The sequence below is a fragment of the Staurois parvus genome, unplaced genomic scaffold (assembly GCF_062004578.1).
Source record: "Staurois parvus isolate SC_StPar_1 unplaced genomic scaffold, SC_StPar_1.0 ptg000020l, whole genome shotgun sequence".
Taxonomy (NCBI): domain Eukaryota; kingdom Metazoa; phylum Chordata; class Amphibia; order Anura; family Ranidae; genus Staurois; species Staurois parvus.
The window spans coordinates 14,570,001-14,583,232 of NW_028317816.1; the positions used below are offsets into that span (position 1 = coordinate 14,570,001).

Sequence of the window (13,232 nt, forward strand, 5' to 3'; positions counted from 1 at the left end):
ACGCCTCCCCAGGCCTGGGTAGGGTGTGAGTAGAGTGTCCATACTTTTTAGGTCTTTGGGAAGGTATAAATCCCAAAAGAGAAGTCTATTCTTGCTTTTTAGACCTGCTGATTGGGAAAGGAAGCTGAAACGAGGAATTCTATGTAATCAGATGGATTTTCTCAGCTTTAGGCTCATTGCACACTGCTGTGACTTGGAATCTGACTTGTGAGACCCCAAGTTGCTTGACATGTAAAATCCCATGTTAGTCAATGGGAGCTGTCTTAATTAGTACTACCGAAGTCACTCTGACTTTAGAAATGGTTCCTGTACTACTTCAAGGCAACTTTTATATGACTTGTGTCCATATACTTTAACAGAGGTCGCCTCCAAGTCAGATCCTCATCTATATTGATGTGATATGGATCCGACATTACAGGAAGATTACCCAGGCATTCCTGAAAGTTGCTTCAGAGTTGTTTTAAATCAGTTGCTTGGCAAAGTCGCACTGCAAGTCGCGCGACTTTCAGGTAGCAGTAGTGTGAACGGAGACTAAAGGTCCACAATTAGACAGTGATATCGGTGATGCACACCTACAGTGGTTCGAGTCTCTTGTTGAAGTTTGCTTTGCTTTATGTACTTAGGCCCAATACCCAACTGGCATTGTGATTATATTACACTGTAGCCTTCTTGTGTTCTTTCAAACAAAGAAACATTGATAGAGTGGATGTCTCTCATTCAGTCACTACTGGTGGTTCAGTAAGCATTTGGGGCAGTTGTAGGCCACATTGCCAGTTGAAGTTTTAGGAGGATCAGAAAAATCAAGCAGCACTTCTGGGGGTGAATGCTACAGGGCAAGCCTGTATCTATCTTTAATAGCCAATCATGGGCAAGAAAATTTAAAAGATTTTTGCTAGCACACGACTGAGGCCACTAGCTTTAACTGGTTCTCCCCCTAACAGCACAAGTACCACCAGCCTCCCAAGCAACAGTCCATTTGAGGCTTGAGTCAATGCACCTCTGAAGCCTACTTCAGCAATAGTTCAGTCCACAGGCTGCCTGTCAGCACCAATACCCACACCTCTGAGGAGAAGAAACCCTGACTGCTAGTGTCTCAAACTATTTATCACATTCCGGCCCACTTCTGGAAACTTCCCCTCCAAGGATTGGCTGGAACCTGATAGATATTCAGACTGAGTGATTTGAATCTCCCGCCTGTGAGACACTGAACAAGCCAAACTAAACAGTGACCGCTCTTTTGATTACAAAGGTACCCACATGCTAAATTTGCCCATCCACCTACACTAGGAGGGTGCTACAATAGGTTGACTGAAATGAAAATTGCTTCATTGTATTTACTAAACATAGGGAACATCTCATTTGCAAAGTACACATCTACTTTGCTATGTAAAGTGTCTGTAAGCCTTTAGTAAATCAACCCAAATGTCTCAAGGACTTCTACATGAGCAGTCTTGTATTGGAGAGGCCCAGGGTCTTGGGCTTGCTTAAAGAATAATTCCAATTTTGTTAAGAAAAAAAATCCCCTCTGGGTGATCAATGTACATTGCAAGGATTTTAACGAACCTTGTTGCAGAGTCTTACCTGTTTCTGCTCTGAAGGCATGTCTTGTGCAGGACAGAGTCTGAATGGGAGTGACTTTTTTATTTTTGATTAGCTGATGCGCTTGCAGGGTTCTAATGAGAGTGGTGGGGTCTGCATTCCTTTAGTGATTAACCCTTCAGGAGCATCTCTCCAAACCTGACATTTTTGTTGCAGAATTTGTCTAAAATCTAACATATCTTGCAGACTTCTGGGAAAATCAGTGAGCCACTCACACAAGCAGGAAATACCAACTCTTGGGCATTCCATACATTAACTGTGTACAGAAGGTCTCCAGGTTGCCATATTGCATTGAATTTTACAGCGATAAAAACTGAAAAGAAACGGGATCCACTTACAAACTGGTACATTACCACATCAGAGTATGTCATTCGGCGGGTGCGGACCTCTTTTTTTTTTTTTTTTTTTTCAGGTTGCAGGCCTGCATTCATCGCGATTGGCATTGGGTCAACTTGTTTTATTGCCAGGGGTTTTGAATAAAGGAATTGTCAAAAACGGTTGTGAATGAGTAGCGGTACTATGTACAGGCTGCATGCTTGGATATTGCTTTGATGGCCTAGTGAATTTGACATATTTGTACCACATTATACATAAAACGTTTACCATTAGGAACGGGGATATCATAAAACACATTAATACCATCATGCCCATCAGACCCATCATGCCAGAAACTCGAAAAATTTGAATATTGTGCAAAAGTTCATTTATTTCAGTAATGCAACTTAAAAGGTGAAACTAATATATGAGATAGACTCATTACATGCAAAGCAAGATAGTTCAAGCCGTGATTTGTCATAATTGTGATGATTATGGCTTACAGCTCATGAAAACCCCAAATCCACAATCTCAGAAAATTAGAATATTACATGTAGTCAATAAAACGAGGATTGTACATAGAACAATATCAGACCTCTGAAAAGTATAAGTGTGCATATGTACTCAGTACTTGGTTTGGGTCCCTTTTGCAGCAATTACTGCCTCAATGCGGCGTGGCATGGAAGCTATCAGCCTGTGGCACTGCTGAGGTGTTATGGAAGACCAGGATGCTTCAATAGGAGCCTTCAGCTCTTCTGCATTGTTCGGTCTCATCTTTCTCTTGGAAATACCCCATAGATTCTCTATGGCGTTTAGGTCAGTCGAGCTTGCTGGCCAATCAAGCACAGTAATCCCACGATCATTGAACCAGGTTTTGGTGCTTTTGTCAGTGTGGGCAGGTGCCAATCCCTACTGGAAAATGAAGTCAGCATCCCCATATAGCTTGTCTGTGGAAGGAAGCATGAAGTGCTCCAAAATCTCCTGGTAGACGGCAGCATTGACCCTGGACTTAATGAAGCACAGTGGACCAACACCAGCAGATGACATGGCTCCCCAAATCAACACAGACTGTGGAAACTTCACACTGGACTTCAAGCATCTTGCAGTGTGCTTCCTCCATACTCTGAGTCCTTGGTTTCCAAATGAGATGCAAAAGTTGCTCTGATCAGAAAAGAGGACTTTGGACCACTGAGCAACAGACCAAGTCTGTTTTTCTTTAGCCCAGGTAAGACGCTTCTGACGTTGTTTGTTGTTCAGGAGCGGCTTGAGAGGAGGAATACGACATTTGAAGCCCATGTCCAGGATCCGTCTGTGTGTAGTGGCTCTTGATGCACTGACTCCAGCCTCAGTCCACTCCTTGTGAAAGTCCCCAACACTTTTGAATGGCCTTTTCCTGACAATCCTCTCCAGGCTGCGGTCATCCCTGCTGCTTGTGCACCTTTTTCTTCCACACTTTTCCATTACACATAACTTTCTATTAGTGTGCTTTGATACAGCACTTTGGGAACATCCAAATTCTTTTGCAATTACCTTTTGAGGCTTTCCCTCCTTATGGAGGGTGTCAATGATGGTTTTCTGCACAACTGTCAGGTCAGCAGTCTTTCCTGTGATTGTGATTCCTACTGAACCAGACTGAGAGACCATTTAAAGGCTCAGGAACCCTTTGCAGGTGTTATGGCTTAATTAGCTGATTAGAGTTGAACACTTTGAGCCTAGAATATTGCACCTTTTCACAATATTCAAATTTTCTGAGATTGTGGATTTGGGGTTTTCATGAGCTGTAAGCCATAATCATCACAATTATGACAAATCACGGCTTGAACTATCTTGCTTTGCATGTAATGAATCTATCTCATATATTAGTTTCACCTTTTAAGTTGCATTACTAAAATTAATTAACTTTTGCACGATATTCTAATTTTTTGAGTTTCACCTGCATCTCCAAATCTGATGAAAAGCTGACTGTGTCTTTACATGTACAGTTTTATTTTAGTTATTTTTGTTTATCTCTACAAAAAGTTTTATTGGGTTTTAAAGTTTAATACAATGTGTACAAATCTGTTTGCATATATACAATTGTACTGGGAAAAAAGGAAAACATAACAGTGGCTGATACACAGTAGCAGATCCATCTAAAATCAGTACATATAAGTGCACAAATCCAGCCTTGGCATAGTATAAAAGGCTTCCCAGTAGAAAAGCATATAATTCAATAGACTTCCACCTGAGTTAAGAGTTGAAATTGAGAAACAGAGAGAGCAGAAACATTCACAAAGAAATTAGGATGTCAGAAAAAGGGAGGGGAAAAAGCAGAGCAGCAGCCTATAGTCTACAATGGAAAAAAAAGAAAGGGGCACCAGACTAAGTGCAGCATTAAAAGTTAGTTTAATAGGCAAGGTAAACAAAAGCAACTCACTAGACGTGAATTTGGGTCAGGCATATCACTAAGAAATGTTGTCTTGTATAGGTCCTGAGAGCCGATGCAGAAGCAACTGATCCTTCTAAGCAATCCACAGGTTCCAAATCTTCAGGAAATTAGTGTGGATATCTGTGAGGATAGAAGTTAGCTTCTCATGTCTCTCATGGCTTTCTGCTGGGCAAAAATGTCCTAAAAGGACCTGGAAGAATCAAGCCAGATTTAGTTCCAGCAGGGGTCATCCAAGGACTTGCCTAGGTCTGCTTCCCACTTCATAACGTAAAAAGGGACCAAGGCCCCAGGCTGTCTGTGAGGGAGCTATAAAAGTCAGACAAAAGTTCTTTCAATAATTGATCTTCACGACACCTATTTCCGAATGGGGTCAGCCATTTAGGTCAATCCAATTGATGTTTGAGAAGAGAATGAATATGATGGCGAATTTGGGTGTAAGAAAAAATCTCAGTATCCAGAATCTGCCAAAGTTAGTGTAAAGAGTTGAAAGGTTTAATATCGTTGAGTGCCAAGAGTTTGTATGCAAATTTGGTCCCTCATTGCCTCCAGCAGTTTTTTTTTTTGTTGTTTTACTCTCTACTGCATGTGCTATCTTTTTTTACGGAAACATTTATTACACAGCAAAAAATCCCACAGCATTATTGGTTAGCAAAATAAACAGCACAGTAGTTGAACCTTGCTTTTGAGGCACAATTTATTTGATGCATTGAAATGAGCCATTTCATAAAATAGGTTTCACTGGAATACGTCACTGCACTGACTCACTGAGTTTTGTAAACAACAGGTTTCTTTCATTGTGAGCCTGTAAATGTTAAAAAGAAATCTAAAACTCCACCTGCTGCCTCAAATAGAGAATACAGAATATTAATAAGCTGCATTTCATACATATTAACTTGCTTTGTAACAGTGGCGTCATTTTAGAGTCATTGTAAATGGGACAGATTATAGAATAAAATAATACACTACTTATCTTTACTGACAGATCACTGTACTAATACAAGGATGTTAGTGTGGCATAGTCTGCTGCTGTGCTATTGTGTTTTGACAGGGGAACTGGCCATTGGCTGCCAGCACTGATCGGCTGCTGTTTGGATGCTGGTATTCCAGTATGCCCGTTCGACAGAAGCCGCTTGTGAGACCAGCTTCTGTCGAAAAGGGAACTGTACACACTGACCTAATGTCGGCCGATTTCTGCTGAACCTGACGATATTCAGATTGTGTGTACCCAGCTTTATTGTTAGTATTTTATGTGCAGCCCAAGACAATTCCTCTTCTTCCAATGTGGCCCAGGAAGGTTAAAAGGTTGTACACTAGTCTTGCACCAAAATTAAAATTCTTGGACTGAATCCGAAAATTCAGGATGCATTTGGCCAAAAACTAAAACCAAAATGGACAATTTTTAAAAAAATTTATTTTTATACAGGTTGCTCATCAGGTCAGGGCCCAGGGGAGTCACCAGGTCAAGGTACAGGGGTGTCACCAGGACAGAGCACACAGGGATGTCACCAGGGTAGAGCACAGGGGGTTCACAGGGTCAGAACAGAGGGGGTCCACCAGATAAGGGCACAGGGGTGTCATCAAGACAAAGCACAGGGGGTCACCAGGTCAGGGCACAGGGGTGTCACTAGTGCAGAGCACAGGGGGGTCAACAGGGCAGGGCACAGGGGGAATACCAGGTCAAGGCACATGTGCTCACTAGGTCAGGGCACAGGGGGTCACCGGGTCAGGGCACAGGGGGTCACCGGGTCAGGGCACAGGGGAGTCACCAGGGCAGAGCACAGGGGAGTCACCAGGGCAGAGCACAGGGGAGTCACCAGGGCAGAGCACAGGGGAGGGAGGTACTGGGTCAGAACGTAGGGGGTTCACCAGGTCAGGGCATAGGGGTGTCACTAGGCCAGGGCCCAGGGAGTCACCAGGTCAGGGCACAGGGGTATCAAAAGGGCAGAGCACAGGGGGGTTTCCAGGTCAGAACACGGGGAGTCACCAGGTTAGAGCACAGGAGTTTCACCAGGTCAGGGCACAGGGGTGTCACTAGTGCAGAGCACAGGGGGGTCAACAGGGCAGGGCACAGGGGGAATACCAGGTCAAGGCACATGTGGTCACTAGGTCAGGGCACAGGGGCTCACCAGGGCAGAGCACAGGGGAGTCACCAGGGCAGAGCACAGGGGAGGGAGGTACTGGGTCAGAACGTAGGGGGTTCACCAGGTCAGGGCACAGGGGTGGCACCAGGTCAGGGCACAGGGGTGTCAAAAGGGCAGAGCACAGGGGGGTTTCCAGGTCAGAACACAGGGGGAGTCACCAGGTTAGAGCACAGGGGAGTCACCAGGTCAGGGCACAGGGGTGTCACCAGGTCAGGGCACAGGGCGTCACCAGGGCAGAGCACAGGGGGTTCACGCAGGTCAAGGCACAGTGGTGTCACCAGGGCAGAGTATAGGGGGTTCACCAGGTCAGGGCACAGAGGAGTCACCAGGTCAGGGCACAGGGGAGTGACCAGGTCAGTGCGCAGGGGTGTCTCCAGGTCAGGGCTCAGGGGAGTCGCCAGTCAGGGATCAGGGGAGTCACCAGGTCAGGGCACAGGGGAGTCAGCAGGTCAGAACACAGGGGTGTCACCAGGGCAGAGAATAGGGGTGCCACCAGGTCAGAGCACAGGGGAATCAACAGGTCAGGGCACAGGGGGTTCACCAGGACAGGGCACATGGGGTTCACCAGGTCAGGGAACAGGGGGGGGTCACCAGGGCAGGGTACAGAGGGTTCACCAGGTCAGGGCACAGGGATGTCACCAGGGCAAAGCAGAGTAGAATTAAAGGCAAAAATAATTGTTTTAATTTTGGATAGGGTAGGGGAGAGCTATAAGCCCTGTCAGTTTTTTGCCGTTTGTGTCCTATTGAGGAGACATACTTTCACTTCCTGTCCCATAGCCAAAACAGGAAGTGAGAGGAAATCCCAACAAATTAAAGGAATCCCTTGTGGCCACCCAGGTCACCAGAACCCATTGGAAAATTTCCCCTCCATTACTATTCTAGGGAGAAACACAAAATTTGGGATTTTCTTTTACTTTCACTTTCAATGATAATGGTAATAGGGACAAATAGAGAGGGGGAATCTCCCTAATGGGGACTCACACAGCAATAAACAGGTGTTCTAATCCATCTCCACTTTATCCAAAACTAAAAGGAAAGTGTTGGCTATAGTTCTACTTTCAGTAAATCAACTCCTATGATTCTGTGTTTTCCATATTTAGGTTTCTATGTATTACTTTTGTAAGAATTGAAAACGGTAGAGACTACTCAGAATTGATTATTATATTTTTACATTCCTTAAATACTGCATGCCTGGACCACTACTTATTTAACTCATGCATTTATTTACTGAAACACCATTTTATGCAGTATTTACCAAGTGGTTTTCCTTTTTGAGGGAAATACCGCATAATGGTGATAGTGAATTGACATTTTCAGCATCGCATGCGATATTTGGGAAAGACGTGTCAGATCACCTAAATACCGCATGCGACCTGCTTCAGTGACAACCTTTAAGGGACAACCTTTTCGCAAGCCTTCAACCTTTTGGTTTTGGTTCACTCCAGTCTTTGGGCACTCTGTAGAGGTTCCCCCACAGGCGTTTTTTGTTCACCCCTGGGTTAGGAGCTGTATAAGATATATAAAGTCCTGTGAAAGCAGAGATTTCCTGAAGTATGTAGACCATTCAACGTATTGTAGTTGTCTATTGTTATACCCAGGGGCGGACTGACAACTCATGGGGCCCCCGGGCAATAGGGGATCATGGGGCCCCTGTGTCCTTGCCCAAAATCAAAAAAGCCTATGAAAAAGGTACCAGGGACATCTCATGGAGCCCCCTACTGACCCCGGGCCCTCGGGCAGTGCCCGAGTTTCCAAATGGTCAGTCCGCCCCTGTTTATACCTATGTGCATTTTACATTTTAGCAAGTTTGCCTTTTCCAAATTTTATGAACTTCTATGATCTTTTTTTCGATTGTTTGTAAGAAAAATGATTGGCTTTTAAAATAATCGAAGTCCCGCTACTCTGTTCTAATTTTTGTTTATGGTTACTATGATGCAACTGGGAGTGTAGTCATATGGTGACATTTATAGCAGAAACGTAAAAACAAAATTGCTCTGTTCCATAGGAGGTATGCAGGTACGAGACCTGAAGTGGTTAAACAACAACCTGACAGTCTGGGAACTGTTCATTGGTACTTGGAATCACAAGTGCCAATAAATAATTCCCAGTTTGTCAAGAGGTGCTGAGTCTTAAAAATAGGATGAGTGGATGCATGACCAGAACTGAAAAAGATTTAAAAATGACGTTATGTAATCTGATTTGCTGACTAATTAAGATTTCAGAGTCCTAGACTGCAATGAGAGCGACCCATTTCAAATTGAAATTGCTAACTTAACTGGGGAAGGCGGGGTATAAAAATAAATGTATAAATTGACTAAAAATAAGAAAAATCACTATTTGCTATGGTTCCTGTAAAAAAAAAGAAAAGAAAAAAATATAAACTATATGAATAAAATATATGCAAATATTTGAAAAAAAAAAAAAATAATGCAAAATATCTGAAGCATTGATAGCTGGTTATGCAACGTTTCTTATAAATCCAGTACAATAAGTGAATATAACACATCATTAGGGGGACCTTTTCATCTTTTTGTTTTTGTTTCTTTACATTCCATTATAGTGAGATGTCTGGTAAGCACCAAGGTGTTCCAAGAATGTCAGTAAAATTTATGTCCGTCTATATGGATCCCATTATGAGACATAAAAGTGAAAGCAGATAATCCAAAACACATACCTCCGCTCACATTTCCAATAAATGAACATATAAACATTATACATAAAAAAATATATTTTATATAGACAGCTTATATAAATGGCCTATGTTACAATATATATAGCAGGCACATATTAACAGTTAGGATCTGTTTATCCCAACCACTGGCAATCTGAAATATGTAATGAAGCTCAAAGAGGTCATATATAACCTTTAGATAAAATGTTTGATCTTTCATGCACTGGACAATTTATTAAGGTCATATCTAAAAGTCATGTTTTGAGTTTAAATTTAATCCACATGCTCATTAGTAGTTAGAATATAGGTATTAGAATCTGGATATTGACATACAGTTAGTGTACAGGCAGCAGATACAATGATGCTAACAAAGTCATATTGTTTAGTCAGTGAAAGAACATAAATAGCAAAACATAACACATCATCAAATAAAATCAAGCCAAGAGACAGATACTACACCACCCCTTCAACTCCACAGTTTTTCTGATCAAAGATAAATGCTTGCATTGGCAGATGGGTGGTTATTGAGACAGTGAAACTCTGATTAGTGGGTTTTCACTCAAGCACACTTATTTTCATAATTATGGTATTTATCTTTCAAGATAATTTTCAGCCTGTTTCGAACAGCCTTTGCTGTCTATCCAAATTAATGCTGAACTAGAATCAAACATCTTCAGCATCAGTGAGCCCTCCCTTGGCTCTACTATTACAACACCCTGCTGAATATTGAGAGGACAATTACTGAAACCACATTTAAAAAGAGCTTTATAAGCCCTAGAATTCGCTTCTTTAATGCAAAAGAACTGAATGGCTAGGACCGCCTAAACTGCCATAGAGATCAGCAGCTTGCTATAGTCAGAATTTCTTTTGGCTGGAAAGAGAAGGAATAATTTTAATTGCCAAATATTACAACTTGCAGCACTCAGTGATAAACACCGGTCATTGGAATGTTTAATAAAATGCAGTTAATAGCACGAATGGGAAGTTGAGATGACAGAAATATTGGAGGGGACACTGCTGACTTGTTCATACACAAGGGAGTAAGCTGCAGAGCTGTTACTATCTTCCCTGCTTTACTTCATAGCAATTGACTGACCTGGAACTTGCATGCAGGGTAGGTATACAAACTTTTCATACTTGCTGCCTGGCTACATTCTTGTTTTTGACCAATGATACATTAGGTAGTAAGACCAGGATGAGGAGCTAGCAATAGAAGCTGCTGATATTTCTCTACATATAGTTAGGGTTTTTATATATATATTGTACATACATATATATATACACACACACACACTGTACTTTGCAAACGTTTTGGGCAGTTGTGAAAAAATGGTGTAAATTAAGAATGTTTTCAGAAACAGAAGTAAAAGTATATGAACAGTAGGGAAATCCAAATTAAATCAATATTTGGTGTGATCACTAGTTGCCTTCAAAATAGCATCAATTCTTCTTGATACACTTTTTTGAATCAACTCGGCAAATAGGTTGTTCACTCATCCTGCAGAACTAAACGCAGATCTTCTGTGGATGTAGGCTGTCTCAAATCCTTCTGTCTTTTAATGCTATCCCGGACAGACCCAATGATATTGAGATCAGGGCTCTGCGGGGCCAGTCCATCACTTCCAGGACTCCTTGTTCTTCTTTACGCTGAAGATAGTTCTTAATGACATTGGCTGCATGTAAGGGGTCATTGTCCTGCTGCAGAATAAATTTGGGGCCAATCACACGCCTTCCTGGTGGTATGGCATAATGGATAAGTATCTGCTTGTATCTTTTAGCAATGAGGACACCATTGATTCTGAAAAAATCTCTAACTCCATTTGCAAAAATGCAACCCCAAACTTGCAAGCTTCACGGTTGTCTGCAGACACTCATTATTGTACCACTCTCCAAACCTTCAGAAACTGCCTCCTGCTACTGCCAAATATTTTAAAATTTTATCTCATTAGTCCAGAGCACCTGCTGCCATTTTTCTTCACCCTAGTTCCTATGTTTTTGTGCACAGGACATGGAAACAAGGCTAAGCAACTCAACTATGCATGAAATATAAGAACTGGGGTGCAGAAAAATGGCAGGGGCTCTGGATTGATGAGTCAAAATTTGTAATATTTGGCTGTAGCAGGAGGTAGTTTGTTTGTGAAAGGCTGAAGAGCGGTACATTAATGAGTGTCTGCAGGCAACAGTGAAGCATGGAGGAGGATCCTTGCACGTTTGGGGCTGCATTTCTGCAAATGCTATTGAAGATTTGGTCAGGATCAATGGTGTTCTCAATGCTGAAAAATACAGGCAGATACTTATCCATCATGGCATACCACCAGGGAGGTATGTGATCGACCCCAAAAGCAGGACAATGACCCCATATATGCAACCAATGTTGTTAGGAACCATCTTCAGTGAAAAGAGGACCAAGGAAGTGATGGTTTGGACCCCACAGAGCACTGATCTCAACACCATTGAGTATGTCTAGGATTACATGAAAAGACAGAAGAATTGAAAGCAGCCCACATACATAGAAGATCCATGGTTAATTCTCCAAGATGTTTGGAACAACCTACCTGCCGAGTTTCTTCAAAAACTGTGTGCAAGTGTACCTAGAAGAACTGATGCTGTTTTGATGACAAAGGGCGGTCACACCAAATATTAATTTATATATATATATATTCTCTCTCTCCCTCTCTCTAGATGTATATATTTATATAATTATTATTATTATAGAGGATTTCTATAGCGCCAACAGTCTGTGCAGAGCTTTACAATATAAACAGAGACAGCACAATTACAATACAGTTCAGTACGGAAGGAATAGGAGGGCCCTGCTTGAGGAGCTTACAATCTAAAAGAAGGGGGAATTATTTAATTATTTTTTTTAGTATACTGTAACACAATTATAGCCCTTTTATAGTATTTACTATGTTAAATATATTTACCTTTTGAGAACAATTTGAAAACCTATCACTAATATACATCAGAAGTACATTAAAATGGAGTGCAATAATCAAATTAATATTTTTTTCTTACCAATTGTATATAAACGCCATTTTTGTGCTCTTGAAAAAGGACAAGAATAGAGAGCTTATTTACAAAAAAGCCTTACCTTGCTTAGTTGTATGCCTCTGCTTCTTCTGTTGAAAGGTGATTTGGACAAAGCAGAAGAGGCACAGCACCAGGCAGACTTGCTTGTACTCCATGGCCATCCCAAGCACCGTTTGAAGTACACTGTGTTCCTGCACTTTATTAAATACGCCTATAATAAAAACATCTGCTCAGGAACTCCTTCCACATCATGAGCAAAGCATTCCTAAACCTCTGCAGAGCCTAGCAATAGGCATTATAATACAATTATGTCTGCTAATAAAGATCTGGAAAATGCAAGTTTTAATGGTACTTAAGGGTACAGAAAATTATAAACTCTGATTGGGTATGCATCCTAAAACAATATGAAATCTAATTAAGTACTATGAGCAAAATAATAAAAAAAAAAACGTAAATCTATTTTACATTACTGACGAGCAAAAGTGTTCCAGTTATTTTAAAATGAAGATATTTTAAGGAATCTGTGAAACGAGCTGTGACAGATGGTTACATAATTTAGCGTAACATTGCAATAGACAATGAGTGTCCAAAATTACTAGGTGTAAATCCTGGGTACACAAGAGCCCTGGTATACAATAAAAGTATATTTACTGCCTTTTCTGCACAGCAATACCACATTTTGCTCAAGTGAGCTGACAAGTCAAACTGAATTGCCACATTAAGAAATGAGCATGGAACACAGGTTTCTTAAAACACGTTTCGGCATGAACAAACCCTAAGGGCTCGTTCACGCTTGGCTGTTTTACCAACGCTTGCCAAACGCCCCTATAGCGTTTGGCAAGCGTTGGTCCGGCGTTTGCGGAGCGTTTTTTAACACTCGGCAAACGCTCCGCAAACGCCGCATGCGCGGTTTAGTGGCGGTTGCTAGGCGTTTACCGAGCGTTAATAACGCCCCACAAACGCCTATAATACAGTTTAGTGGTGTTACCGCTCCGCAAACGCCCCGCAACCGCGTCGCAACCGCACCGCAAACGCCGGCCGGGCG

General features: G+C 42.0%; 1 protein-coding gene across 2 annotated transcripts in view; it reads right to left on the minus strand.

Moving 5' to 3' along the window:
• The window catches only part of CLEC3B (C-type lectin domain family 3 member B), a 25,384-nt gene extending 12,982 nt beyond the window's left edge, over nt 1-12,402 (minus strand). The window contains exon 1 of one of the 2 annotated variants that reach the window (XM_089687450.1): nt 12,249-12,402. In XM_089687450.1, the coding sequence (XP_089543576.1) occupies nt 12,249-12,348 (100 nt within the window). In that variant the 5' untranslated portion in view covers nt 12,349-12,402. The remainder of the gene's footprint in view (nt 1-12,248) is intronic. The other variant, XM_089687443.1, reaches the window with a different exon arrangement.
• Between the last annotated feature and the right edge of the window lie 830 nt (nt 12,403-13,232).